We start from the raw sequence: 26,179 nt of genomic DNA on the forward strand, positions 1-26,179 counted from the left end.
CAAATCACTGTTGACAGCTGATTTCTCCCATCCGCCCTTTCTGTGACTACTTATCGACTACAAAACAGACTAAAAAAAATGTTTGGGATTCTTGTCATTACGTCATTGGAAGTAAAGATACGGGGATTTTAGTGGCTGTCACTCTGACACAATCTCACAGGGCTTTTCAGCACAATACAGGTTCTAACGTTAGAAACTTAATGAGGCTTCTTTCATTCAACAGTGGATTCACGTCTGTTATATTTCAAAAATGCCGTTTTCATGAATGTCATATGAATTAACTTTGTTGCACATATCCACCCCGTCTTAAAGTCTGGGTTGTGAAAAGACTGTGTCTAACTTTAACCCGGATCGCGTTTACATAAAGGCAGCACACGGAACAACTAACTTACTAGCTAGTTAGCCTAGCATCAGTGTTTAAACAAATCCCCGTCTCCAAATCAATACTTTTTATTAAACTTTCTGTGCTGCTGTAAATCCGGCATGTTTTCCCCTTAGTTCCATATGAATCATGTCAAGAACCTACAGATTGGCTGTATATCTAGCTTGAACCGACGCGCTAGCTTAAACTTCCCTCACACAGGGCAGGCAGACACAATTTGAGTCGAAAGCCGGCTAGTTTCGAGGCCCCTGGTTGGTTGTAGTTACTCGTGTTGTGTGGAGAGCTGGTATGCCAAGTATAAAACTTGACAAAACCATCATAAGTCCTTCCCCGCTTTCATAAAAAATATGACCGCACAGGCTAAGCTAAGCTAATTTGCGGTGGGGGTACTCTGCAAACGACTCGGCTGCAGTGTTCATAAAGCATTCACACATGTCACTTGGCTAAGGAGACCGCTTCAACTTAGTATTCAATAACATTACAGGACGTACAACGAGGGAATAATAATCAAATAAATGCATTACTTACGGGCTGAGACTGATCCCGTTCAGAAGACCTCTCCGCCATGTTTGCCGCCCGCGTCCTCCCAACTGCTGTGCTGAACAGCTCCCTCCCTCGTCACTTTGAAAGTGAGGAGTGTAAGGGGCCATTCGATTGGCTAAAAGCGAACCCGCCTGCTTTCCCGATGAGTTTGATTGACAGATTCCCTAGCCAATGGTGACATTAGTCGACCCGCTCCGTCAGATGAGTCTCAATATTCACCGTAGAAAAATCTCTCACACACACGGGGAGATTCACAAACGAGAACGGGATTTTGAATGCACAGTCTGCAATTCGAATGATCTGTGAGTTCACATCACATGTGTACCTAAAAATCACGTTTGTGAAGCACTTACTGTGCATTTCTGATACATTTATTGTGAATTTCTAAAATGTTTTTGTGAAAAACAGTGTGCACATTTGTGAGAAACACTTATTGTGCATTTTTGAAACATTTAGTGTGCATTTGTGAAACACAATGTGTGTGTTTGTGAAACACAGGGTGTGTATTTCCGAATTTATTTTTCACGTTTGCATAAAATGACATTTGTGAATCGGAGCGTGTGCATTTGTAAAACCGGTTGTGTGCATTTCTGATTATTGAGACTGAAATAACTCCATACCAAACTGCTAGGTCCGCCACTGGATAATGATCTTTTTTTTTTTTTTTTTTCTGTCATCTCAGAACTCGTTCAGGCCACCAGAGGCAGACAGATTTCCGCCTCTTTCCTCTAGAAGGATCTCACTTTTCTTTTGAACGGACCTTGAACGGGCTGAGCCCGACACAGACGGACAGGTGCTCAACACCTGAGCTGGCCGTCCAGTCGCGCCTCACCCGCCCTTTTTTTTTCCTCCAGACTTTATTGACAATCCACGTAACACCTCACCTGCACATCGCACCTGCCGCAGCGCAGGCGCTGACGTCACGAAGTAAACAGACCGCTGATCTCGATCGAGCTCGGGAGGACCCGGACCGTCGGTCGTGCGAGGAGCCAAACAACCTGCTGGCCATAACCGATTTCCAACAATGGTGAGTTTGGCACCGTGACGTCATCGTTTCACCTGTGAGGGTGCTGCTCGACTTATTGTCAGATTTTAAAAGGTACACCTGTTGATCATGACTGGACTTCTCTGCTTTTGGTGAAGCTCCTGAGCTCCATCCTCAGCAGTCCCAACCACCAGGATCTGCTTCATGATCTGTTGAGTTCCTGTTCTAACCTCTGACCCTGTAGGTCTTTAAGCACCTACATGTCTCCCAACCGCTGCATACTACTGAATCAACTCCTTTAGTTTTCTACAGGGGATATTTGGGGCTTTTCCAGGATACCTAATGTGAGGGGGCGGGGCTCTGGGAATTGTAGTTTTGATGGGTTAAAAACAAAAATGAGTGGGCTTTTCTCCCCTCTGGTGTTCTGTAGGTTTGTGAGTTCATGTATTGATGGATCCATGACGCTGATGAGTTCATGTTCTGCTAAGTTCTTGTTCGGATGAATCTATGGTTCTGATTTAGCTCTCTGCTAGTGTCAGCCATCTGTCCACCCTCTGTCTTTTTATTTGAAGTCTGACAGTCTAATCCAGCAAAACCGGGTGTGATTACTCCACTGCATGTCTGTTATTGTGTCACGCTTGTTTTAAAAAAAGAAATAAAAAAAAATTAAGAATGTAGTCAGAATCAATCCTTCCAAGATCAAATCCATGATTAGTTTGTTTGTTTTTTAGGATAAAACAAAGTTTTTTTAGTTAAAAAAAATAATATTATTCACAAAAAAACATCCGTTCTTTTCATTTTCTGTTAGTGTTCTGCCTTATTTGTTGACATGAGTTCCCCATTAAATACTTAGTATTGATTTTATTAGGCCAGCAAAGTTAGTTTAGACATTAGAATGTATTAATAGTCCATTTTATTTCTCCTATAATTTAACCAGATTCTCAATTGACAATTCAAATTCTATATCACAGGGACCAGATGGACTGTAAAAACGGGACATGCAAGCATGTTCCTGCTTAAATGAAGTCATGAGATTGAAAGTAGAACCCAAAGAACGCTCAGTGTGAATCCTAAATATGATAAAGATGAAGAAAAATGCAGGAAAACGTCATGAGTATGAGGAGCTTTACCTACCCATTAAACTGAAAGTGAAACAAAGCTTTATCATCTTTTTCCAGACTTTGTGAAAAAAATGAACAATATTTCAAAGACTTCCTTACTGAGGAATATTTCTGAACTGGAGTTCTCACATGTATTTCTGAGCTGATTAATAATGTATCTATATTTTAATTTTTATACTTAAAAGTTGATAGCATTTATAAAAACATATTTTTAATATTTCAGATAATAAGTGGAACCAAAAAGATGTTTTTCTGGCAGTCATACTGCAAACTCATGTTTGTGAAGCTGGTCTGGTTTCTTCAGTCAGTGATGATGTGCTCTGTTTTGGAGGAGGTTATCTCAGGTGCAGGTTGGTTCTGGTTCTAGATGGAATTGTTTTCCTGCAGACCTTTTGGAATATCACTTAAAGTGAAATGGTTCAGGATTTTGCTTCTCTTTCTCATTTCTGTACATTTTTGTGTTGCTGGTGTCTCTTCTAGTCTTCTTGTTGCACCTGTCGCTCTATTTCAGTTACGTGCTGCTGCTGCTACTGTGCTTCTGCTGCTTCTGCTGCTGCTGTGCTGCTGCCTCTCCTGCTGCTGCTGTGCTGCTGCTGTTGCTTCTGTGCTGCTGCTGCTTCTGCTGTGCTGCTGGTGCTGCTGCTCTTGTGCTGCTGCTGTTGCTGCTGGTGCTGCTGCTGATTCTGCTGCTGCTGCTGTAATGCTGCTGCTTCTCCTGCTGCTGCTGTGCTGCTACTTCTGCTGCTGCTGCTGCTGTACTGCTACTGCTGCTGCTGCTTCTCCTGCTGCTGCTGTGCTGCTGCTACTGCTGCTGGTGCTGCTACCGTGCTGCTGCTGCTGCTGTACTGCTACTGCTGCTGCTGCTTCTCCTGCTGCTGCTGTGCTGCTGCTACTGCTGCTGGTGCTGCTTCCGTGCTGCTGCTGCTGCTGTACTGCTGTGCTGCTGCTGCCCCTGGAGCTGCTGCTGCTCCTACTGCTGTGCTCCTGCTGCTGCTGCTGCTGCTGCTGCTGCTGCTGCTACTGTGCTGCTGCTACTTCTGCTGCTGTGCTCCTGGTGCTGTGCTGCTGCTGCTGCTGCTTCTGCTGCTGCTGCTGGTGCTGCTGTGCTGCTGCTGGTGCTGCTGCTTCTCCTGCTGCTGCTGTGCTGCTGGTGATGCTGCTGCTGCTGTACTGCTGCTGTGCTGCTGGTGATGCTGCTGCTGCTGTACTGCTGCTGCTGCTGCTGTACTGCTGCTGCTGCTGCTGTACTACTGCTGCTGCTGCTGCTGCTGCTGTTGCTGCTGTACTACTGCTGCTGCTGCTGCTGCTGTACTGCTGCTGCTGCTGCTGCTGCTGTACTGCTGCTGCTGCTGCTGCTGCTGCTGCTGCTGCTGTACTGCTGCTGCCGGGGTAGTTGCTTTTCAAAGCCACCAAAACCTTTTTAAAAGCTGTCAAAAGCAAACAAATGCTTTAAGCTTAGAAAAAGCCATGAAAAGATGTAAAAATAATAAATAGCTATTCGACGCAGCCTTTCAAACCTACAAAAGTACTTAATGTAAAACTCAGTTGAAAATCAAAACAGTTGAAGCATTTAGAACAACATTTTCATTTGATCTGATATCTAATTTAGTAACAGGCTGGCGTACCGTCGCTATCCTTTATCGCTTATTGTTCTGAATCACCACATTGATGTCATTAACCCTTATGCTGTCTAGTGGGTCATCTAGACCCACTAGACAGTGCTTTGAACCTTTTTTCTTCAATGATTTGTGATCTTCACTGGTGTCCATGGATTACATGAAATCTTTCCCCCTTTATCCACCTTTGTCATGGTAGGGAGAACACCCCAATGTAAGGGGGGGGGGGGGTCATCTGGACCCCATAGGATAGCACAAGGGTTAACTGCTTTTCTCGGTCTAAATAATAACTGTGAGCAGATAAAATGACCCAAAAGGACCAAACACAGCTCTGTAGACACATTAGACGACTGTGAACACGTTGCTTTGAAAGATAGACATGAATGTTAACAACCATCAACACACTGAACTCCAGCTTCTCCTCCGTCTTTCTCTGCTTGGATTGGGTTCACTTCCTGCAGCTGACATGATTTGACTACAGTCTGATGAATGTGAGGAAGATCTAGTGTTGGACTGAAGTCATCATTTTCTCTTCCATGTAGTTGATAATTGTTCCTGAGTACTGAAAGGAGTGCACCCTGTTGACTGGGGTTGTGTGCAGACGCTGATCCACAGGGCAGTTTCGATCACAGCTGAGGCCATATCCTGCTGAACAGATGTCTGAATGAGAACTGCACAGACCAGTTAAAGGCTAATGTTGGGTGTGAGGCAGCGTGCGTCAGAGGTGCTCATGCACAGAAACTCAGATCCACTCAGTCATTTTCAGTCAGGCATACTTCATTGTTCATAATCAAAGAAGACAGTTACTCTCTCTAAAATCCAGGCCTCTGCCGGGTCGAGGGTGTCAGTATGTTCCAACCTTCAAATGTCACCACATGAACCCGCACAATTTTCCTGTTCATTCCAAACGTTCTCAGCTCTTCTAAGCTTCCTTCACAGGAACATCAACAGCCCACTGCTTTGGTATTGGTGTCCTTTTTGGAAAAATGAAAATCGAAGAGGGAAAAACCTGAAAACCAGAAGCATTGCCTCACGATGGAGGGATCGGATAGAATCTTTTCATTTCACTGAAACTGGAACTTTTCTCTACAAAACAAATGATCTGCTGTCCTCCTCTGATCTCTGCAGGATAAACACTTGAACCAGGTAGACCATTTATTGGAAGCTCCAGACAAGACGCGAGTGGAGAAGATATCTGGCAGGACCAGGAAAGTGTCGTTGATTGTGGGCCTGGTGGTGTGTGCCGCCGTTCTGGCTCTGGTGACCGGACTGCTGGTTTGGCATTTCCACCGTAAGCTGCTTCAGTGACTCTTCTGTCAGACGTGCACAGCAGCAGCAGCTGTGATAAAAAACACATTTCCACAGTGAGAAGATGAACTGCAGTCAGTCATGTTTCTGTTTTGAGCCTCCAGCACATTTCATTTCTCTGAGAGTTTCACTGACACTCGTTTATCTGGCTCTACTCATACAGATATGCCAGTGTCACTGCATTGTTCTCATTTTTGTCTTTGCTTTACTCGTCATCCCTGGCATGGTTCCAAAAAACACTACTTATGTCAACTCAGGAAAATCCCAGAGTTTAGAGAAATGTCAGAATACTCCCAATGAAACAGTTGAGTAACTTTTAGGTGTTTGTGATGTTATCAGGGATAATATCACAGAGTCCTTCAGGTAAACATGAAGGAACTGCAAAGGTAAAAGCAATATAAGAAGATAGACTAAAGCTTAAGGGTTAGAGCATAGAAGTTACAGACTACAAAAGATATGTTTAATAGGTTCTAGAAATGGTTTTGACCCAAAGACCAGAGGCCACTGCCAGAGGAACATGTAATTAAGATTCTTCTCATGGGCGTGTCCTTTCAGGTCCTTTTAAGTTTAAGATGGAAATGGATTCTGAACTTGACTGGAAATCCTTGCGGGGAGGATAGAACTGGACACAATTAGAAAAAGAATTGTTTAAACAAGTAAAAAGACTCAAAGCAATTTCAACAAACCCAACGAGGTTCCCAGGGCTCAACTGGATCCAAACCCCTCAGATGTGAGATAATATTAAATTTGTTTTTTGATTTAGTTTAAATATACGATGGAGAAGAAGTTTCTGCTCCTCACATGAACTCTGAGCTTCAGCTGCTTTCCTTTTTTCTGCAGCGTCATGCATCCCACGCACACAAGAGCACAGCAGAGGACGTGTGTGTGTGTGCACAGCCGTGTGTGTGTGTGCATCGTTTGAATTGCTGGATGCTCTGACTGTGTGTTGCGTGTTGTGCGTCTGTCTTCAGTGCGCCGGGACATCAGAGTGCAGCGGGTTTACGTCGGCTCCATCGCAATCAAAGATGTGTTGTTCAAGACTGAGTATGAGGATCCCAGAAGTTCAGAGTTCCAGAAGATGGCCAGTCTGGTCGTGAAGGAGGCAAGTTCTTACTAAGCATCATGGGAGTTCCCTTTTGTAACTTTAGCTCCCTCTGTGACCTCAGGTTAAACTTTGCTCTTACTTTCTAGGGAACGCTTTCAATTAGATCACATGTTGGTTGTATTTGTTTCTATTTTTATTTGAATTCTAGAAACACTGTTTTTATATCATTTTAAATTGTTAAAGTCCCACTCCGATCATCTTTTGATCTATTTTGAAAGTGTTCCCAGTGGTCTTTTCATTAGGATTATGTCGTTTTTAGCCAAAGTCCAAAAGAACTCTGTACTTGGACATAGAGTTCATTAAAAATTCTACTCTGAGTTTTGGGCGGGATTGTTAGCCTGGGACAAATTCCCATGATTCCTTTGTTTACACTCTTCTCCCACTAGCTTACAGCTCCTCACACCCCCAACCTAACATTAGCTGTGCAAGTAAAATGACGAGCAATATCGTTGCTGTCCAGCCGTACAGGTTTGATCCAGATTCCAGCTCAGACGAGGCAAACAAAGAGGTTTGTAAGTGGATGCATCAGAATGGAGCGGAGCAGGGAGGTTGTGGCCCGCTGATTATAGCTTCTATGGAAAATTACAAGCTTTTTCAAATTGCACGTGAGAAAAATATAACAAGAACATGTTAGAAACACCAAAGCATGATTTTCTTCTGAGGGGGTCTTTAAGAAGTTCTACTTACCATTCAACAGATTTACCATTGTTAATGCAGACTGAATACCTTTTTGTGTCGTAAATGTCATTATTTTATTGCTTTTACTTCATTAATCGTGTAAGGGTTGATGGAGCCAGTTTAGCTCGTGCTGGTTTGCGGCGCCTTCCGTCCGTGAAACCAGGGTTCAAATCCGGGCTGCTCCCTATTCCCTTCTCTGCTTCTGTGCCGGTCCCAAGCCCCGATAAATTGAGAGGGTTGCATCAGGAATGGCATCCGGCGTAAAACATTGCCAAGTTAACCATGCGACTCATCCTTGAAAGAGAGGTTGTTTCGCTGTGGCGACCCCTGATGGGAAAAGCCAAAAGAGACAGAAGAAGAATGGTGTAAGGGTTAATGGCTGAGGAAGTGTGCATTATCAGAAATGTACGCACGCCGTGGAAGCTTGAACGGTCCACCAGGAAAGTGGAGTGTGTTCATTTCTGATAATGCACACTTCAAACCCGCTTATACCAAGGTCACTTACAAAAGACATTAATATTCAACCAGTTTTTAGAAGTTTATTCTTGTTGTCTTTTTGGTTTGGATGGCTTTTTTCACAAAAAGTGGACTATTTGTTACGAGCCTTTGCCGGTTCAGCTGGCGTGATGTGTTTCACAGTTTGTATAAAAACCCAAATGAAGATTGAAATGAACCATGGTGTGTTTGATGTTCTGGATTTCAGCTGAAACTCCTGTACTCTAGTTACTCTGTGCTGAACCAGTACCTCAGAACATCCAGGATCCAGGCCTTCAGGTGGGATTCCTATTTTCTTTATACACCTGATCCAGCTGGCATGCTCTGATCTTCTCAGAGCATTCTTTTGTGAAACGCTAACGTGATTCCTCTCCTTTTTTGGAGGGTTGCAGTGATGGAGATGACAATGGCATTGTGGCGTACTACCACTCTGAGTTCGAGCTTCCTGTGTCCAAGCAGGCCTCCCTGGATGAGGCCATCAAGACTCTGGAGCCCTCCGAAGACAAGATGCTGGAAGTAAAGGGGAGGATGACGTTCCATCCCAAAAGCTCTATGAGCATCAGCCACATCCTGTCTGGAGGTGGGAATGTTGCATGTGCATGTCATCTGAAGCAGCAGGCTTCAGCCATGAGGGTTTGAACCGCTCCTAGCTGCTCAGGTTCAGGCTTTAAGTAGGCCGGCATGTTCTCTAAATAGTGCAGCTCTCCACTCTTGTTCTTACTGAGCCGCATTCCTTAGTTCGCTCAGGCAGGTGTGTCGGGTTAAAGATGGGCGTGTCCAGGTGAATCATAGCTGCAAGCTTTTATGAAGAATGAAACAAAGTCCCTGTGTGGTTCAACACACCCTGGTGTTTTCTCTGTTCACTCCTCTGGCCCCTGATGATCACAAACAGAAACAGTCTGGATGACTGCAGCTCAATTAGTCAAACTAAATGAGGAAAACAAATGTTTTTCATCAAATAAAATTGATAGAAGAATCCCTTTTAAGTGTTAAATGCCATCCAAAAAAGTTCTGAAGAAGCCACTCATTGCATCAAACATAGCAAAATATCAACATCTAATGGTTTAGGCCAAATTGCGCACCAAAAAAAACAACAATAATGTGTCTCTGTTAACACCCCGGAAGCATTTTGCTCCAGTCGGGGCTGTTGGTAGTAGACCGGTTAGTGCCAACACACAGCAGCTTACAATACCTGATGTGAGAAGTTCTTGAGGCTCAACAGCCTTTTGGAGAAAAGAAAGATCTACGATAAAAAAAAAGCTTCACACAGAATCTGAGAGCAGTTTAGGGTCAAACACAACTTTCTCACATTCAGGTGAAGACAACGTTGCGTAATGATCTATTTAGACTAAAGTGTGAGGAAAAAAACTCTCAAGTGGAGCCTCATGTTAACTTTGGATCAAGAATCCAGATGATCGGTGATGGACAAGGACATGCTGATTATAATTAGGAGGAGCCTGTTGGACAAAAAAGACTTGGGGTCAGTTTATACTTCAGACCGATTTGTAATACAAATCTTTAAATAGTTTGCACCAATGGCCTGATTCACAAAAGCACATTTACAGAGTGGGTGGTGCTGTAATGAAAACAGCTAAAGAAGCAAGAGGTTCTGGAGGTTTTCTCCAGGCGGCTGCTCACAGTTCTGTCTGACTGTATCTCTAATCCCCAATGGAGGTCAAACAGTTTAAAGATGAGGAACATGGTTTAGCTCAGAGTTATAGAGGATGCTAGCAAACGAAGCTGTGGGAGGTGTTCTGCTCTCAGGTCATGAGCGTCCCCGCTGGCCTGCAAGTGTCTGCTGAGCAGAAGGGAGGCAGTAAGTGACCAGCAGGTGGCAGTGTTGCAGCACAGACAAACCCTGACCATCAGAGCTGGAGTGGACTTTCAGGATGTGCTTGTGATGAAGGATGGGCGTGGGACTGAACCTGATTCAGATGTTTGTGTTTGCCATGTTGTAGAGGCTTGAAAGTGTCTTCTTTGTCAAAGTGTGGTCTTTGTGTTGGCAGCTCTGGATCCACGCATGGGCAGAGCCTTGGTGTCGGGTGAGACATGCTCAGATTCTTTTTGCATTTGTTTATTTAAGGTAAAGTACATAAATATGTGCATGCAAATACCCACTAATGTTTGATACATGATAAGTATATTTATTATGTCAATAAAGTTTACTTAAACTTACTCAAAATTGGGATTTATTCAGCTGCACTCTACTAAAACTTGAGGTCTTCTTCTGACTTATGTCACTCATTTCTTGAAACAACAGATTGACTTTTTGATGACGTCTCATCGTTTCAGAGAAAGCCACCACCAAGATCCATATCACGGGGGAGGGGGGCCTCCTCCAGTCTCCGGGCTTCCCGGACACTCCATACCCTTCAAACCTTAGCCAGCAGTGGCTTCTCCAGGCCGACCCACGGCACAGAGTCAAGCTGGACTTTCACACTCTGATCCTGGAGGATGACTGTCAGCACGACTTCCTGAAGATCTATGATTCTTTGGTGCCCATCGAGCTATGCGCCTTGACAGAGTGAGAATGAAGGCCCACATATGACTCTCCACCTCTTCCTCATGTGGAACAATTATCCACTTGACCTCTTCCCCTAATATGATGAAAATCCTTTCTTCGCCCCTCTTCTTCAGGGAGTCACTGTTTTTCCTTAATTAGTGTAAATGGACTTGTCACCAAACAGAGAGACTGTATCCTAAAAAACAGCCAGAGCCTTGTAAATGAGAGTCAGAGGACTAATAGGAAGAGAGTCTTTCCTCTTTGTTTTTTGTGATAAGCCATGGTGTCTTCAAGTGACTATCTATTGGGACTGCGTAAAGCTTTTAGGCAGTTCGATCCATTGTTTGCTCTTCTAATAGTGTGAAAGTGATAGAAAAAAGGGAACTATTATTGGGAAAGTCCTGGAAGATTGACCCATTGCTGGTATTTTGACCTGAATTTGTAAATTCCGGTCATAATTTTGATGGACAGCAGTAGGAGACGTGGCAAAAGTGGTAGGCAGTGGGAGCTTTACACTTTTGGCCTATTGACTTCCTGGCACCATGACCTCCAGCTCCTTCAGCAGTTTGCAGCTGAGTGGAAAGCAGCTGGGATTAGACTCAGTATGTCCAGGGCTGAGGCTATGGTTCTTGGTTGGAAAAAGGTCAAATGTGATTGCAAAGACGCTGCAGCAACACACTATTAACACAACTTTGTTCAGCCTCTGTTTTGTCTCAGCCGGCCCTCTACAGGCCTCGAGGGCCGGTGTCCTGCATGTTTTCCAACCAACCTGCCAAAAAACACACCTGATTCAGGTAATCAGCAGCAAAGAAGGCTAGATTTCTGGAAAACCAGCAGGACACCGGCCCTCGAGGCCTGGATTTAGGGACTGCTGTTGTAAACAATGCTGATGGCATAGGCATCTGAAAGAGAACAATAAAGATTCACCATGACGAGCAACAAGCCCAACCTTCCACACAGCCCTAGGTTTACAAGATTATATGACAATTAAACTCTGACTGTAAAAGTGTCAACTCCCTGAAATCAGTAACACAGTCAGCTTGTCTGTAATGCTTTGGAAAATGATCCTTGTGCAAGTTTCTCTAACTTGTAATACTAAGAAATCCCTCTTGTGAAGAAAGCCAGATGTCTTCTCTGACATCCAGCATTAAGGAAAGGAAGTGTTGTTTACTCATTTCAGACTCCTGACACTCAGTAGACCCTTGTTGTAGAATTCCTCAGTTCACTAGTGAGGAGAGGAGGAAGAGCACGACTGACAGCTGGATGGGCGGGGCATCAGCAGTGATGCACATTTTGTGAACACATTCTGCTGCAGGTCACGCTGCGAACCACGCTTCTTCTTTCAGATCAGTTTCTGTCTTACTTCCATCTCCTTCTTTCGTGATGAGGATAAAAACAAATCCTGTCATTTCCAACGTGCCCCTGACAGCTGACCTTTTCTTCCTGTCTTCCTGCAGACAGTGTGGATACCCTCAGGAATCCTTGACCTTCCTGTCATCTGGGAACGTCATGCTGTTGACGCTGGTCACCAACCAGGAGAAGAACTTCCCTGGTTTCAGAGCCTTCTACTCCCAGGTTCCTCTGGATAGTGGAGGTGAGCTGCTGTTAACAGCTGCACACAGGAGTTCACTTTGAGCCCAAACCTCCAGGTGGTGTTAAACAGAACATTTGGATTTTTCCCTAAGTTGTTTAATGTTCTGTGGAGATGAACTCAGAGACAAAAAACTGACCAATGGTTTGCAAATGAGCTGACGTAATGATTCCCTTTCCTATCCCATGAATCCTCTGTTTGCCTTGCAGCACCTGTGTCTTCTGTTTTGGGTGTGGGTGAAGCCTCTGAGGCGCTGAGTGAACATGGTTTCTGATTAATCTGTTCTTGTTTTTTTTAAGAATGTGGAGGAAGACTGTTAGGAGAGAAAAGCTCGTTCTCTTCTCCGTTCTTCCCCTCCAACTACCCACCAAAGGCATCATGCCAATGGGACATTCAGGTAACGCCCACATGCTAACGCTGCAGAGAGAGTTAGCATGTTCCTTCACTACAGAGTCCATGTGCTCATATGACTAGGAACCAGAATGACTAAAGAGCAATTTATCTTTATTACAAAAGTAAAGGGATTAAACCAGGTTTCTGCTTCCTCAAGATGTGTGAATTTATTTTCTCGTTCTTGTCCATTCTGCTTTGGTGAAACAGAAGATCTTAAAGCTATTATCTAAGGAATTACTCATAAAAATGTAACTGGGTTTCATTTATCTGCACTCATTTGCTCAGAGATTACGTCTTAAAGAAATACTCCTGGTAAAATAAAGGCTGTGATTATTAGTACCGTATTTTCCGGACTATAAGTCGCTCCGGAGTATAAGTCGCACCAGCCCAAAAATGCATTATGAAGTAGAAAAAAACACAGATAAGTCACACTGGACTATAAGTCGCATTTTGACGGGAAATTTATTTAACAAAATCTGAGACCAAGAACTAATAACTTGCACAAACTCATATGACACAATCATAGCAGACTGTTTATCTCATAATTTCACAGTAATTCTTTCTCATACCTATTTATTTATTCTTTTCATGAAGCATCATTGTCCAACTAATACTCTGTTTTCATCCTGTGTTTGTAGAAACAGTTGTCATTTTTATTGCATTTCTGAATCTATGAAATCATTGGAAAATAGAATATTATGTTGTTAGCCTTCAAGATCTTACTGTAAAAAAAAGTTTGCTGATTCTCTGAGTCACTTAACATACCTCATACATCAAATTGACCCAGGAACATCATCTCTGTTCCTCACAAATGAACATAACAGGAGGGTAAACAATGTATTTCTTTCAATTTGGTTCTAACATAAGTCGCTGCGGAGTATAAGTCGCACCCCTTGCCAAACTATGAAAAGAAGGGCGACTTATAGTCCGGAAAATACGGTACTGATGGTGATTCAAACACATTTGAAATGAATATAAATGCAGTAAAACTATAACTTGAAGGTAAAGTCATGTGATCTCAGGAGTCTCTATTTCATAACCTGTCACACTCACTCCACATGTTTTCAAATGAACTTTTCATGAGTCAGTTGAAATCTTTTTCATTTCAGGTCTCAAAGGAGAGGTTTATCAAGTTAGAGTTTGAAAAGTTTGCTGTGGGAAATCAAAGCGAGGAGTGCCTCCATGATTACCTGGAAGTTGACCAAGATCGGTGAGACTGATGGAGTTTCGTCTTTCTTCAGTTTTTTCAGCAAAACTGCACGATTTACTTCTGATAGGGATTTCTGGTTGACCTTGGTTCCTGTGTACTCTAAAGGAGCCCAGATGTCTCAGAGAGTCAGGTTTGAAGGTGCTGAGATGGATGCATCATATTTTGCAGGTGTTTCTTTTCAAATGTGTCAAAGCTAGTTCCAGCTGCTGCGTGTTGTGGTTTAGACTTTCCTGAAAGTCTTCAGGGGAGGAGAGGAACAATACCCACTCAGAGGTCATCTGTGTGTTTGCAGATTCTGTGGCAGGAAGTTAAAAAGCAGTTTCATCATCATCAAAAGCAGCAAGGCCACCGTGACGTTTCAGTCTGGCTCATCCTATGTTGACCAGGGTTTCCTCATCAGATATGAATCTTTCATTCCGTCTGATCGTAAGACATCTACCTCAAATGTTTTTCTGAGAGTTGACGCTGTGTTGCAGCGCTGTCTGATGCTGCCGTATTTTGACCAATGTTGCTCCTCAGCTTGTCCCAAACAGTTCCGCTGCAGCAGCAACCTTTGCATCAACACAACTCTGCAGTGTGACGGCTGGAACGATTGTGGAGACAACAGTGATGAGATGTCCTGCAGTGAGTCCCACCTGAAGATCTGCTGCAGAGCCACAGTTTGCAGTGGAAACATCTATTCTGAACTGGGAATGAATGATGGACACAAACAAAGTAACTTTTTTCCTTTATCTGCATCTGCTCAGTCTGCAGGAAGTCTTACATTAAGTGCAAAAACGGCTTGTGTAAGCCCCAGATGTGGACGTGTGATGGATACAATGACTGTGGAGACGGAACTGATGAGGAGAACTGCAGTGGGTTTCAGAGCAAACTTTCATGAAATGAAACCTTATGTTCTCATATGACTCTGCGGATATTGTCCTTCCACAGACAGATGTAAAGATGGGGGCTTTTTATGCAGAAGCGGTCGCTGCATCTCCCAGAGTCTGAAGTGTAACGGAGAAAATGACTGTGGCGATGGCTCCGATGAGTCCCAATGTAAACGATGTAAGAAACAATAAGTATGCATGCACACACACACACACACACACACACACACACACAGTGGGGTTAACAATACACTGGGTGACAAACTCTCCAAGTTGTCTCCAAAAAAGGAGAAACCTTAATGTTTTTCATCAAAACACTTCAACTGTGAGAGACAGAATGAAAAAAAGAACTGAGGGAAATCTTGTCTGATTTTTTAAAACAAAATATTTGTTTGCATAATGGTGCAGAAAATAAGATAAGGAGGAAGTTTTTCTCCAAAATCGCTCCATACATGGCACCATTCATCCCTTCTTTCATACGGATCATCCTGTCCCTTTGCATAAATATCGCCCCAACCCATGATGTTTCCACCCCCATGCTTCACAGTTTCTATGGTGTTCTTCAGCATTCTTCCTTGGCCAAGCACAACGAGTAGTGTTCGTTCAGCACTTGGGTGGAGCGGGCGTGGGGGGGGTTTGGATGGCGTGATTGGGTGGGAGTTTGGCTTAGCTAGGGGGGTGGACTTTTTGCTTGGGCTGGGGGGCTGGTGTGAGGGCCCGTCTGGGGGGGCCTGTCTGTGCCGGATGGGCTGCCCATCTGGACCAGGGACGGGGAGGGGCAACCCCCTTGGGGCCCGCGGTTGCTCCAGTCAACAAGTTCCATGGCCGTGGGGTCATGGGTGTGACCCTTCCGGGGGAGAGTGCTGTCTGTGGGAGAGGGGTCTTATAGGTTTGGGACCTTGGGGTTTTGGCAGGTTGAGGTGTATACTGAGGCAATCTGACTGGTCAGCCTGATTTGGTCCTGTCAGAGCCTGACCAGCTCCCTCGCTTGGGTGCTGGGCCAGGGGTTGGCCCTGGGGCCGGCTGTCTCTTGGCTCCTCTCTCCTTTTGAGGGGTGGGGTGTGTTAGGCCTGGGGGATCGGCTCTCCTTGCGACGGGGTCTCTGGGCTGGGGAGACTGCCTCACCAATCGGGGGTGAGTCTTCCAGCTGTCCCTGACTTACCCTCCTTTCTCTTACAACCACTTATTGGGGCAATGGAGTCTCCAGCCTGCAATTTGCTTTGGGGGGCAGCTAGTTGGCAGTGACCCCCCTCCCACGGTTTCCGCATGGAATTGGGCCCCTCCCCTCTCAGTTTTAATTGCACCTTTTAAGTGTAAGACACTTGATAGCGAGGGGGGTGCTTGGACATTACTGCCGGCAAGCAGGAGATGTCCTCTCAGCGCCCCACCTGCCAATTTTAACTGCACACACCACTTATGTCTCAAAACTATACACTCCAACACACACACACAAACAATACCTTACACAAGGAAGGTGGGACCTGATCATCTGTCCCATCCCTGATGGTGGTTATACAGTGGTGGACAAAATTGTTGGTACCCCTCAGTTAAAGAAAGAAAGTCCACAATGCTCACTGAAATGACTTGAAATGTTCAAAAGTAACAATAAGTTAAAATGTATTGAAAATTAAATCATCAAAATCAGCCATTACTTTTGAGTTGTTGATTAACAGAATTATTTAAAAAAACAAACTAATGAAATAGGGCTGGACAAAAATGATGGTACCCATAACTTAATATTTTGTTGCACAACCCTTTGAGGCAATCACTGCAATGAAACGGTTTCTGTGTTTGTCAATGAGCCTTCTGCACCTGTCCACAGGTATTTTGGCCCACTCCTCATGAGCAAACTGCTCCAGTTGTCTCAGGTTTGATGGGTGTCTTCTCCAAATAGCATGTTTCAGCTCCTTCCACTGATGTTCAATGGGATTCAGATCTGGGCTCATAGAAGGCCACTTCAGAATAGTCCAACGCTTTTCTCTGAGCCATTCTTGGGGGTTTTGGCTGTGTGTTTTGGATCGTTGTCCTGTTGGAAGACCCATGACCTGTGACTGAGACCAAGCTTTCTGACACTAGGCAGCACATTTCTACCCAGAATGCCTTGATAATCTTTGTGGTTTGTGGTTTTGGTTTGTCAACATGCATTTTTGCAAATTCCAGTCTGGCTTTTTTAGGATTTCCTTTCAACAGTGGTGTCCTCCTTGGTCGTCTCCCATGAAGTCCACTCTGGCTCAAACAAAGACGAATGGTGCGATCGGACAATGAAGTACCTTGATCTCGGAGTTCACCTTTAATGTCTTTGGAGGTTGTTCTGGGCTCTTTGGATACAGTTCCAACTCTCCGTCTCCTCCATTTGTCATCCATTTTCCTCTTCCGACCACGTCCAGGGAGGTTGGCTACTGTCCGGTGGGTCTTAAACTTCTGAATAATATGTCCCACTGTGGTCACAGGAACTTCAAGCTGCTTAGAGATGGTTTTATAGCCTTTACTTTTACGATGTTTGTCTATCATTTTGTTTCTAATGTCCTGGGACAATTCTCTCCTTGGCTTTCTGTTGTCCATGTTCAGTGTGGTTCACACCTTTTCACCAAACAGCAACATGACTATTTGACTCCCTTTAAATAGGCAGACTGACTGATTATGTGTTTGAAAACAGCTGTGATGTCAATTAAAGGACATACCTGAGTTCATCATGACCCACTGGACAATTAGTTCTCAGACTTTTATGGAGGTCCCATCATTTTTGTCCAGCCCTATTTCATTAGTTTGTTTTTTGAAATAATTCTGTTAATCAACAACTCAAAAGTAATGGCTGATTTTGATGATTTAATTTTCAATAAATTTTAATTTATTGCTACTTTTGAACGTTTCAAATCATTTCAGTGAACATTGTGGACTTTCTTTCTTTAACTGAGGGGTACCAACAATTTTGTCCACCACTGTAGATGAACTGACTGGGCTCCATGTAGATCTAGTCGTATGACTTGTAACGTGTCCTATAATGTGTCTGTGTATGCCTGTGTGTTTGTGTCTGTATATGTGCATGTGTGTGTGTGTTGCAGCACTGGTGCTGGGTTGCTCAGAGTTTACCTTCCGCTGTGCAAATGGTCGCTGCATCAGTAAAATCAACCCTGAGTGCGATGAAGAGCAGGACTGTGAGGATGGCTCAGACGAGGCAGACTGTTGTACGTTACACACACAAACACACACTTTGACTGGCACCAGCGTGCACATGAATGCAAGCATTGGTTTGCTTTTAGCATGCGGCATTGTGCCGTTCCGCAGTTCCCGTGTTGTGGGCGGCGTGGTGTCTAAGGAGGGGGAGTGGCCCTGGCAGGTCAGTCTTCACTTCAAGGGGGAGGGGCATGTGTGCGGTGCGTCGGTGCTGAACAACCGCTGGCTGCTAACTGCCGCTCACTGTGTCCAGGACAGCCAAGTCAAAAGGTAAAAGCTGGGTTTAAAATGAAAGCAAATTTGCAAATTCTGGGTTTTCTGTAAACAACAGGTTCTCTGTACTGAGGAGAGTATATGAGAAAAAGTAAAACAACATGAATGCACCTCCATAAAGAGTAGGTCAAATTCAAAAGTGAACTGCAATAAAACTGCTCTCTGCTCAGTGGATTTTTTTTTTCATCACTTCAGTTAATTTACATGAGTAATGTAATCCCTGTGGTCACCTGCAGATCCCTGTGTACCGCACACTTTGAAAGGGTTAGTAAAAGTATGGTTTCATCCGATGCAGATACTCTGAAGCCCACCACTGGGAGGCGCTGTTGGGTCTGCATGTGCAGGGTCAGACCAACGAGTGGACAGTGAAGAGGAGGGTGAGACGGATCATCGCCCACGAAGACTTCAGCTATGAAACCTATGACAACGACATCGCCCTGATGGAGCTGGACGCCGACGTCCGCCTCAACCAATACATCTGGCCCATCTGCCTGCCCTCCCCCGCCCATGACTTCCCAGCAGGCCAAGAGGCCTGGATCAGTGGCTGGGGGGCCACCTCTGAAGGAGGTAAAGTGAGACTTGACAAACTCATAGTTGTGTCTTCATTGATCAGAAAGGAGAACCTTTGTAAAACCAAACAGGACGTTTGTTGTGAAGGTAGTTTTGTAACTAAGGACTGAATCCTTTTCTGAGTCCTGTTTCAAAGCATGGTAGCCAAACACAGGGATGTTTATCTTCCCTTTTCTCCTCTCAGGGTTTAGAGAAAAATTCCTGCAGAAGGCAGCCGTCCGGATTGTGAACACCACAGTGTGCAGCAGCCTGATGGAGGACCAGATCACGGACAGGATGCTGTGTGCTGGAGTCCTCGAGGGAGGTGTGGATGCCTGTCAGGTACAGACACCGGATTTAACCACGGCCATGTGCATTCATCCATATGTCAAAGCAGTCCCTACGTTTCAGGTTCACTCATTGAAAAAAGGAAGGCAAAATAGTAAAAATACTGCAAGGTAGTATTAAACGGCATCAATAAGTACTAAAATGATGACTTTTTGAGCAATGACATTATTTCCTAACAAAATATGACATTAAGCACACAGACAGATTAGGTTTTGTTCAGATTCATCTCAGCTACTGTCTCCCCTGATAACATGTGTCTACTCCGATTATTTAATGATAAACAACTGAAGCTCTTTACTGCCTAGAGTTCGCTCACAAACCCTTAACTCGCTCTTACTCAGATTTATGCTGTGTAAAGCTTACATGTACTGTAACTTCCTATGCCACTGTCAGATAAATTCATCTAGACATTGAAGAAAAACACAATTATAAACAGACCACAACAAGAATCACGTTTCACATGCACGAGGGAGAAAAGCAAGTGTGACAGAAGACGTCCACCACTCTTCTCTTCTCAAAGGTCTGCCTCTCCTCGTGCTTTTATTAAGAATTCAAGTAGGAGGATACAATTTCCAGACAAAGAGAAAAGTTCATTAGGGGGTGTCGTATAATGACCCAGTTGGGTGGATCCTAAGTTCAAACAATATTCCTTATCAGCTCAGGACAGTGTCATAAAACCCCCTCATCCTTGCTGGGATGAGAACCAGATTGACAAACGTACAACTGTTTTCTAAAAAGTTAAAAAAGGTCAATCTGAGTTAACATTTAAACAAATACATATAAACAATGAAAATAATAAAACAATTTCCTTCACAGCCACTTACTTTCTGTTCTTGAAGTTTTTCAGTCCAATGAAGATGGAGAAACTAAACAGGGTTGTTTGGAGGGGCGTTGCCTGGACTGGACCTGTTCTGACCAAACTACATCTGATGTTTCTTTTTCACTGTGATCTCTCACCAGGGCGACTCTGGTGGGCCCCTGACTGTCCAAAAAAACAGGGATGAGCGGGCCTTCCTGGCTGGAGTGGTGAGCTGGGGTGAAGGCTGCGGTCAGAAGAACAAAGCAGGCATCTACACCCGGGTCACCAAGTTCCGCTCCTGGATAAAGGAGAACTGTGGATTGTAGCAGCTCCAAGCTGGACTTACCATATGAACTCTGTGTATCCTGGACAACGGAAGGCTTTTGGGAGGAACAAAAGAAAAAACTAAGAATACTGTCACTGATCAACTGTTTCAATTAAGTTCTATTCATTTAAAAAGTATTTTTAGGATTCATGGCCTAACAGAGATCATCCTCCAAAACTATAGTTTGGACTAAAATAAAGTGGTGTAAGGTGATGAGGGGATTTTTGACAATTAAGTTGTTTCCTTTGTTCAAAGATGTTATTTTTGCACTCGAGTTGAAAATGTGATGTGTGAATCATTGCCCATTGTTGGAATGTTTGTCTTTCACTACTATGAGGTGCAGGTTTGGAGGTTGGGGGTGTGTGTGGTGTCATCACCATAACATTCAGATGGAGCAACTGTTTGGAGTCATGAGCCTCTTACTGAAGAAAGATGTTTGCTTGTTTGTCCCTAATAAATATGCTAACAGCCTAAAGAAGTTGAAAGCCAGTGATGACCCATGGGTCAGCCAGGCTCCAGTCTCCCGCCGTCAGGGTCACGTCTGCTCCTGGTTGCAAGTGAGCTGCAGAAACACACAGGTGTGTTGAGCTTTGTGTCAGCAGGACAAACACACAAATGTCCTGGGACTCTGATCTGTAGGCTTCATGTGGTTTAGATTCCACAGCAGAAATCTCCAGTTCTGCCCCAAATAAGCAAATGTTTACTATATAAATATTAACTATGTTTGATTCAATATTAATGATAAAAACACCTTTATTGTTGATGATCACTTTAGCCAGTTTAGCTCGTGCTGGTTTGCGGCGCCTTCCGTCCATGAAACCCGGGTTCGACTCCAGGCTCCTCCCTGTTCCCTTCTCCACCTCTGCCGGTTCCAAGCCCGGTTTGAGAAGGTTGCGTCAGGAAGGGCATCCGGCGTAAAACATTGCCAAATTTACCATGCGACTCGTTCGCTGTGGCGACCCCTGATGGGAGAAGCCGAAAGTGGATGAAGTGGAAGAAGATTGTTGATGATCACTTTAACACAAGTGAAATAATTAACAAACCGCTGGACATTACCTGCTCAAAGGCAGTGTCTTCTTTACAGTTGTTTTTTTTATAAATAGCCAACATTCACTTTCTCTAAATAGTTCTGCTTGATTTAATACATACATTTTATTTAAAATATGTATGAGATAGAATATAGAAAAAAAATATAAGAAACATGTATAAAACAAGACTTTAAATTAAAATTTTAAAATAGGATAAATAAAAAAATAAACTAAAGCATTATTAAATGATGTCATAAATACTGAGCTGAACTAGTGAATGATGTCATTGCTCCCAGAATATAAACCAGGGGACTCTGTTAACATGAATGATGTAATCATGATGTCATGATGTCATGATTTCATTTGACATGACATCTGATGACATCTGATGTCATCAGATGTCATTTGACATCACACAATGACATCATTTGAAGTCAGAAGGTTTCCAAGAAAACTCTTGTATACGTGTGCTTTCAAGCTTCTAACAGTTCTGAACGAGCACGTGAGAAATGAGCACAAAGATGTCCAACCACACAACAAAGACAGCCGCCAACGTTCCAACCCAGACAAAGAACGGAGAGGCAAAACAGAGTCTGGTCTTCACCAACACCCACTTTAAGACACCGTATCAAACACCAACAATGTCTGCGAACACAGATTTCAAAAAGGTGAACCCTAAGGTGTCCGTTCAAAAGACTGAAAGAGTGGAAAAACGGTCTCCAAAAAAGACAGACGCCAATGTTCCAACGCAGGTCAATAACGGAGAGGTCAAAAAGAAGAAAAAGGTCTTCAATAATGCCAATAAAGTAGTGTATAGTTTCATGTCAACATCTGAGAACAGGAACTTGCTCAGGACAGCCCCGGAGAGGAGCAATCACTACACTAAAAACAACACTAAACATGTGGAATATTGGACCAAAAAAGAGGTATATCAGCCTCAGAAGAAAATGGAAACAGAGAGTGACCTCCAAAAACAGATCGAGACATTGAAAGAAAAACTGCAGAAGAAGGAAATGTTTCTGGATCTGGAAGAAGAGAGGAGACGTTCAGCTCAGATAGATTTGGACCTGTACATCCCAGTATTGGCACAGATGGAAAAAGAGTTCCAGGTGGAGCATGAACGTGGGCAGGTTTTGGAGAAAGAAATCTCCAAACATAAACAGGTCATTGGTGATTTCCAGAGTCATGAGGTTGAATTTACCAAAGAAGTTCAACCTACTCAATCCAAACTCAAGAAAGGACAGAAAATTCTGTGTTTGAATGAGCTCGATGACTTTGGGGAAGTTGAAGAATTAAAAAATCTCAATTCACAACTTGATGAGTTGGTGATCTCCAATCTGGACCTGAAAACCAAGTTGAAGCTGCAGGAAAAGGAAACAAAAGGGCTTCAAGAGCAAGTAACTGAGCTCATCAAACAACTGGATGGGTTCAGCTGTGAATAATTGGGTTGTGTTATGGGGGGTTAGAGTTGAAAGACTGTAGGTCATTCAGCTGTAAATGGTTGGGTTGTCATGGTTACAGGGGGTTAGTTAGAGTTGAAATGACTGTAGGTCATTCAGCTGTAAATGGTTGGGTTGTCATGGTTACAGGGGGTTAGAGTTGAAGTGACTGGAGGTCATTCATCTGTAAATAATTGGGTTGTCATGGTTACAACCCAACTATTGGTTAGGGTTTTAGACAGTTAGGGCAGCAAAGAAAGGTGTGTACTTTGAAAATACTGTAAATCAGGCCTGCTCAATCCTGGTCCACTGGATCACTTTTTAGATCATTATAGATGATAAAATACACAAAGGCAAATATTTTTACAATTGTGGGAAAAAGAACTAAAAAAGGGAAAAAAAGAAAGACTGTTCACTATGGGGGGGGGGGTTTGAAAAAACAGGGCAGCACGTTGATTTGTTTAGTCGACTGAATCACTTGTCAGGTACAGATACATGTCACCACACTAAACATTGGGTTAGATTAAGGATTTCAGAAGCTAAGTACACAGAGATTTTGGCTGTGAATATATAATTGGTGCTTAAAAAAACATGGCGGCACGTTGGTTTGTTGGGTCAACCTAATTACCTGACAGACCCGTGTCTGTGTGGGTTTTCTCTGAGGACTTCAGTTTCCCCCCACTAATCCAAATTCACTTGTGTTGACAAACTAAATTTATCTACAGACGAAAAAATCATTCACCCAAAATGATTGGTAACAAATTAAAAGAAGTTGAGCAGGTCTGTGGGTTTCCTCCGAGAACTTTAATTTTCCCACACAAATTATTAGTAATTGGCTAACAAACTAAATTTTCCCCTCCCTGAATCGCCACCTTATCGTGGTGGAGGGGTTTGACTGCCTGAATGTACGCCCTGGAGCAATGTTGTCAGGTGCATTTGCCCTGTTCCTGCAGGACAAATGCCCCATCATGGCAGTGTCGCTCCTGGGAGACTTCAGGCAGGACTAAGGGCGATTCAAAAGATCCTCAGAAAAACAGAAACAGCAAAGATCCCGTTTCCATGTCCTAAACAAAAGTCATCACCAACTCAAAAGCTTCTTTTCATGTTTGGTCAAAAAATAAAGAGACTGATAATGGTATGCCTGCTTTAGCACGTTAGGGTTCGATTCCCTACGGTGCTCTGCCAAATTTTTGGACTTTGATACATGAAAAGATGAGCACTGCAACCAGAAAGCTGGATCAACGCTTATGTCAACCTAAGAATCTTCATGGCTTCTTGTAGCGCTTTGTTCTTGTATACCTTGATGTTGATTTCCTCCAGGAACTCTTGGCATATTAAAGGATAAAAATGTGAGCTCCACTCTCCTTTAATCAGCTTTCTTGGATACATATTGGTCACTGAAACATTCAGTTCTCTCAAAAACAATTTCTCTTCTGCACCAATTCTGACCCACGCTGACCCTGAAAAGCCATTTGGTGTAGAAGTGGACGCATCAGAATCTGCTGTGGGTTCTGTGCTCTCATCATTTTCTGACTCTGATAACAGTCATGTGCTTTCTTCTCCAGCAAACTGACCTCATCTGTAAAAACTACAGCATAAGGGACAAGGAGCTACTAGCCAGTAAACTGATGCTTGAAGAAAGCAGGCTTTGGCTCTAGTCGTGGAACAGCCATTCACAATCTGGACTGATCATAAGAACCTCTCTTACCTGAAAGACGGGAAACGCCTAAATCCCCGGCAAGCCAGAGGGTCTTTGTTTCTCTACCGCTTCCCTTTCCCTGTTTCCTTCAGAACTGGAACCAAGAACCAGAAATCTGATGCCGTCTCTGGACAATATTCCATGGACTCTGACTTCCTTTGAACCCATCCAGCCTCTCTACTGTGTCATTGCTGCATCACCTGGAACACAGAATCAGTGGTGAGAAAGTCAAAAACCACTGAACTCAAAGACCAACGCTGACTTCCAGAAGCTACACGCTCCCTGATGTTGAAGTTATTTTTTATGTCTTCCTGTATTTTTATAATGATGGTGTAATTGTTTGTACTAAAGACCAATTTTCCATAATCTTTATAAAAAATAAAGCAATTATTGAACTTTATTTTGTAAAAAGCTACTTCAACAAAGTGTCTGAGAACATATAACTGCAGAAAAACTATCCTAGATATCTGCCCAGCTCTGATTGTGGAGTTAAAGACATCTAAGCAGACGGGATGTGGGCCATGTGCTGCTGGTTTCATCGTAGAAGAGGAAGTTCATCGCTGTCCGCAGCTCCTCAAGCTCCAGGTTACTCAGGAAACTCCTCTGAAGCTCCGCCTCCTCTCCTTTTCCCATTGTAGCCCTTCAGGAGAACCACAGCAGACTGGCATAGTAATCAATCGGCCAGCTTTGTCATGAATCTATGGTGATGTAGTCTGTCATGTTCTCGATGCCACTCAACATACTCTGGGGATTATTGGATGTAAAATATTCCTGGATCCTCTGAGCACATGCAGCTTCCACCCTCTTCACTCCAGTGTGCAGCTCCCTTCTTGCTGCTCTAAATGCCACCTCCTCAAGAGACCGGAATGCAGCATTCCTGGCTTTCAGGAGAGAGCGCACCTCTGCTTTCAGCCAGGGTTTCTGGTTAACCCTTGTACTATCCTAGGCACTTTAACGTTGGGAGTTGGGTCATCTAGACCCACTAGACCAGTGGTGCCCAAAGTGGGGCCCACGGGCAAAATTTGGCCCGCCAAAGGTTTTCTTCTGGCCCGCCGAGTCGTGGCTGCGCAAGCCGCCGTGTTTTTGTAAAACCCCTTAACCTCACATCCATTGTCTATGATGGTGAAAAGTCTATGACTGTAATCTTCTTTTGTTCTCCAGATGGCGCTGTTAGCACCTTTGCTGCCCACCGCTGCCACCCCCTCTCAACCCCATGCACTGAGTGTCTTCTTTTACGTCCTCACTGCTCTGCATACCGTTCTTGTGCTGTCCTCTCTCACGTCCTCTTTACCGAAGTCTCACAAACACATAAAGCGCACCGCACCATAGGGCAATCCTTACATTTTGGAGAAGATTTACGACTCTAAGACTTTTTCAGTTTGTTAAGATGGAACGACAGCGACTTCCCAAGATGGCCGCAAACTAGAGAGACGTGCGCGAGCCTGCTCCGATATTTTTTTGCCAAAATCCTGTTCAAATTATCCAATTTGGGGAAAGTGTGCACGGGAAGCTAATTTTAATTGAATGAAAATGCCAACTCATGCCAAGATGGCCAAGGAAAAGGGGAAAACAGCTACACAGTCGAAGTTGTCTGACTTCGGAAGATCTCCAGAGCCAGAAACCAGCAAAGAAACAGCTGGTCCGGTGGAGGAAGATGCTAATACTAAAGAAGCTAGCTCTGTGCCCCATACCGGAGCGGCCAGTGAACTTAAACTTGTTAAGGAGGAAATCCTGAAGGCGGTGGGG

The 26,179-nt window shown here is 43.9% G+C and overlaps 1 protein-coding gene across 1 annotated transcript; it reads left to right on the forward strand.

The window, feature by feature from the left end:
* The first annotated feature begins 1,597 nt into the window (after positions 1-1,597).
* Positions 1,598-20,745, forward strand: LOC101159080 (suppressor of tumorigenicity 14 protein homolog). The gene is made up of 19 exons (XM_004086366.4): positions 1,598-1,952; positions 5,776-5,938; positions 6,927-7,057; positions 8,442-8,512; positions 8,626-8,813; positions 10,240-10,275; positions 10,526-10,757; positions 12,194-12,330; positions 12,627-12,724; positions 13,830-13,930; positions 14,223-14,356; positions 14,450-14,554; positions 14,677-14,784; positions 14,861-14,977; positions 17,862-17,984; positions 18,060-18,243; positions 18,542-18,813; positions 19,001-19,137; positions 20,104-20,745. Exons 1-19 carry the CDS (start codon positions 1,950-1,952, stop codon positions 20,266-20,268), a joined length of 2,505 nt encoding a protein of 834 aa, XP_004086414.1. The 5' UTR covers positions 1,598-1,949; the 3' UTR covers positions 20,269-20,745.
* The last annotated feature ends 5,434 nt before the right edge of the window (positions 20,746-26,179 follow it).

Source organism: Oryzias latipes, chromosome 7, assembly GCF_002234675.1.
Source record: "Oryzias latipes chromosome 7, ASM223467v1".
In the NCBI taxonomy this organism is placed as follows: Eukaryota; Metazoa; Chordata; class Actinopteri; order Beloniformes; family Adrianichthyidae; genus Oryzias; species Oryzias latipes.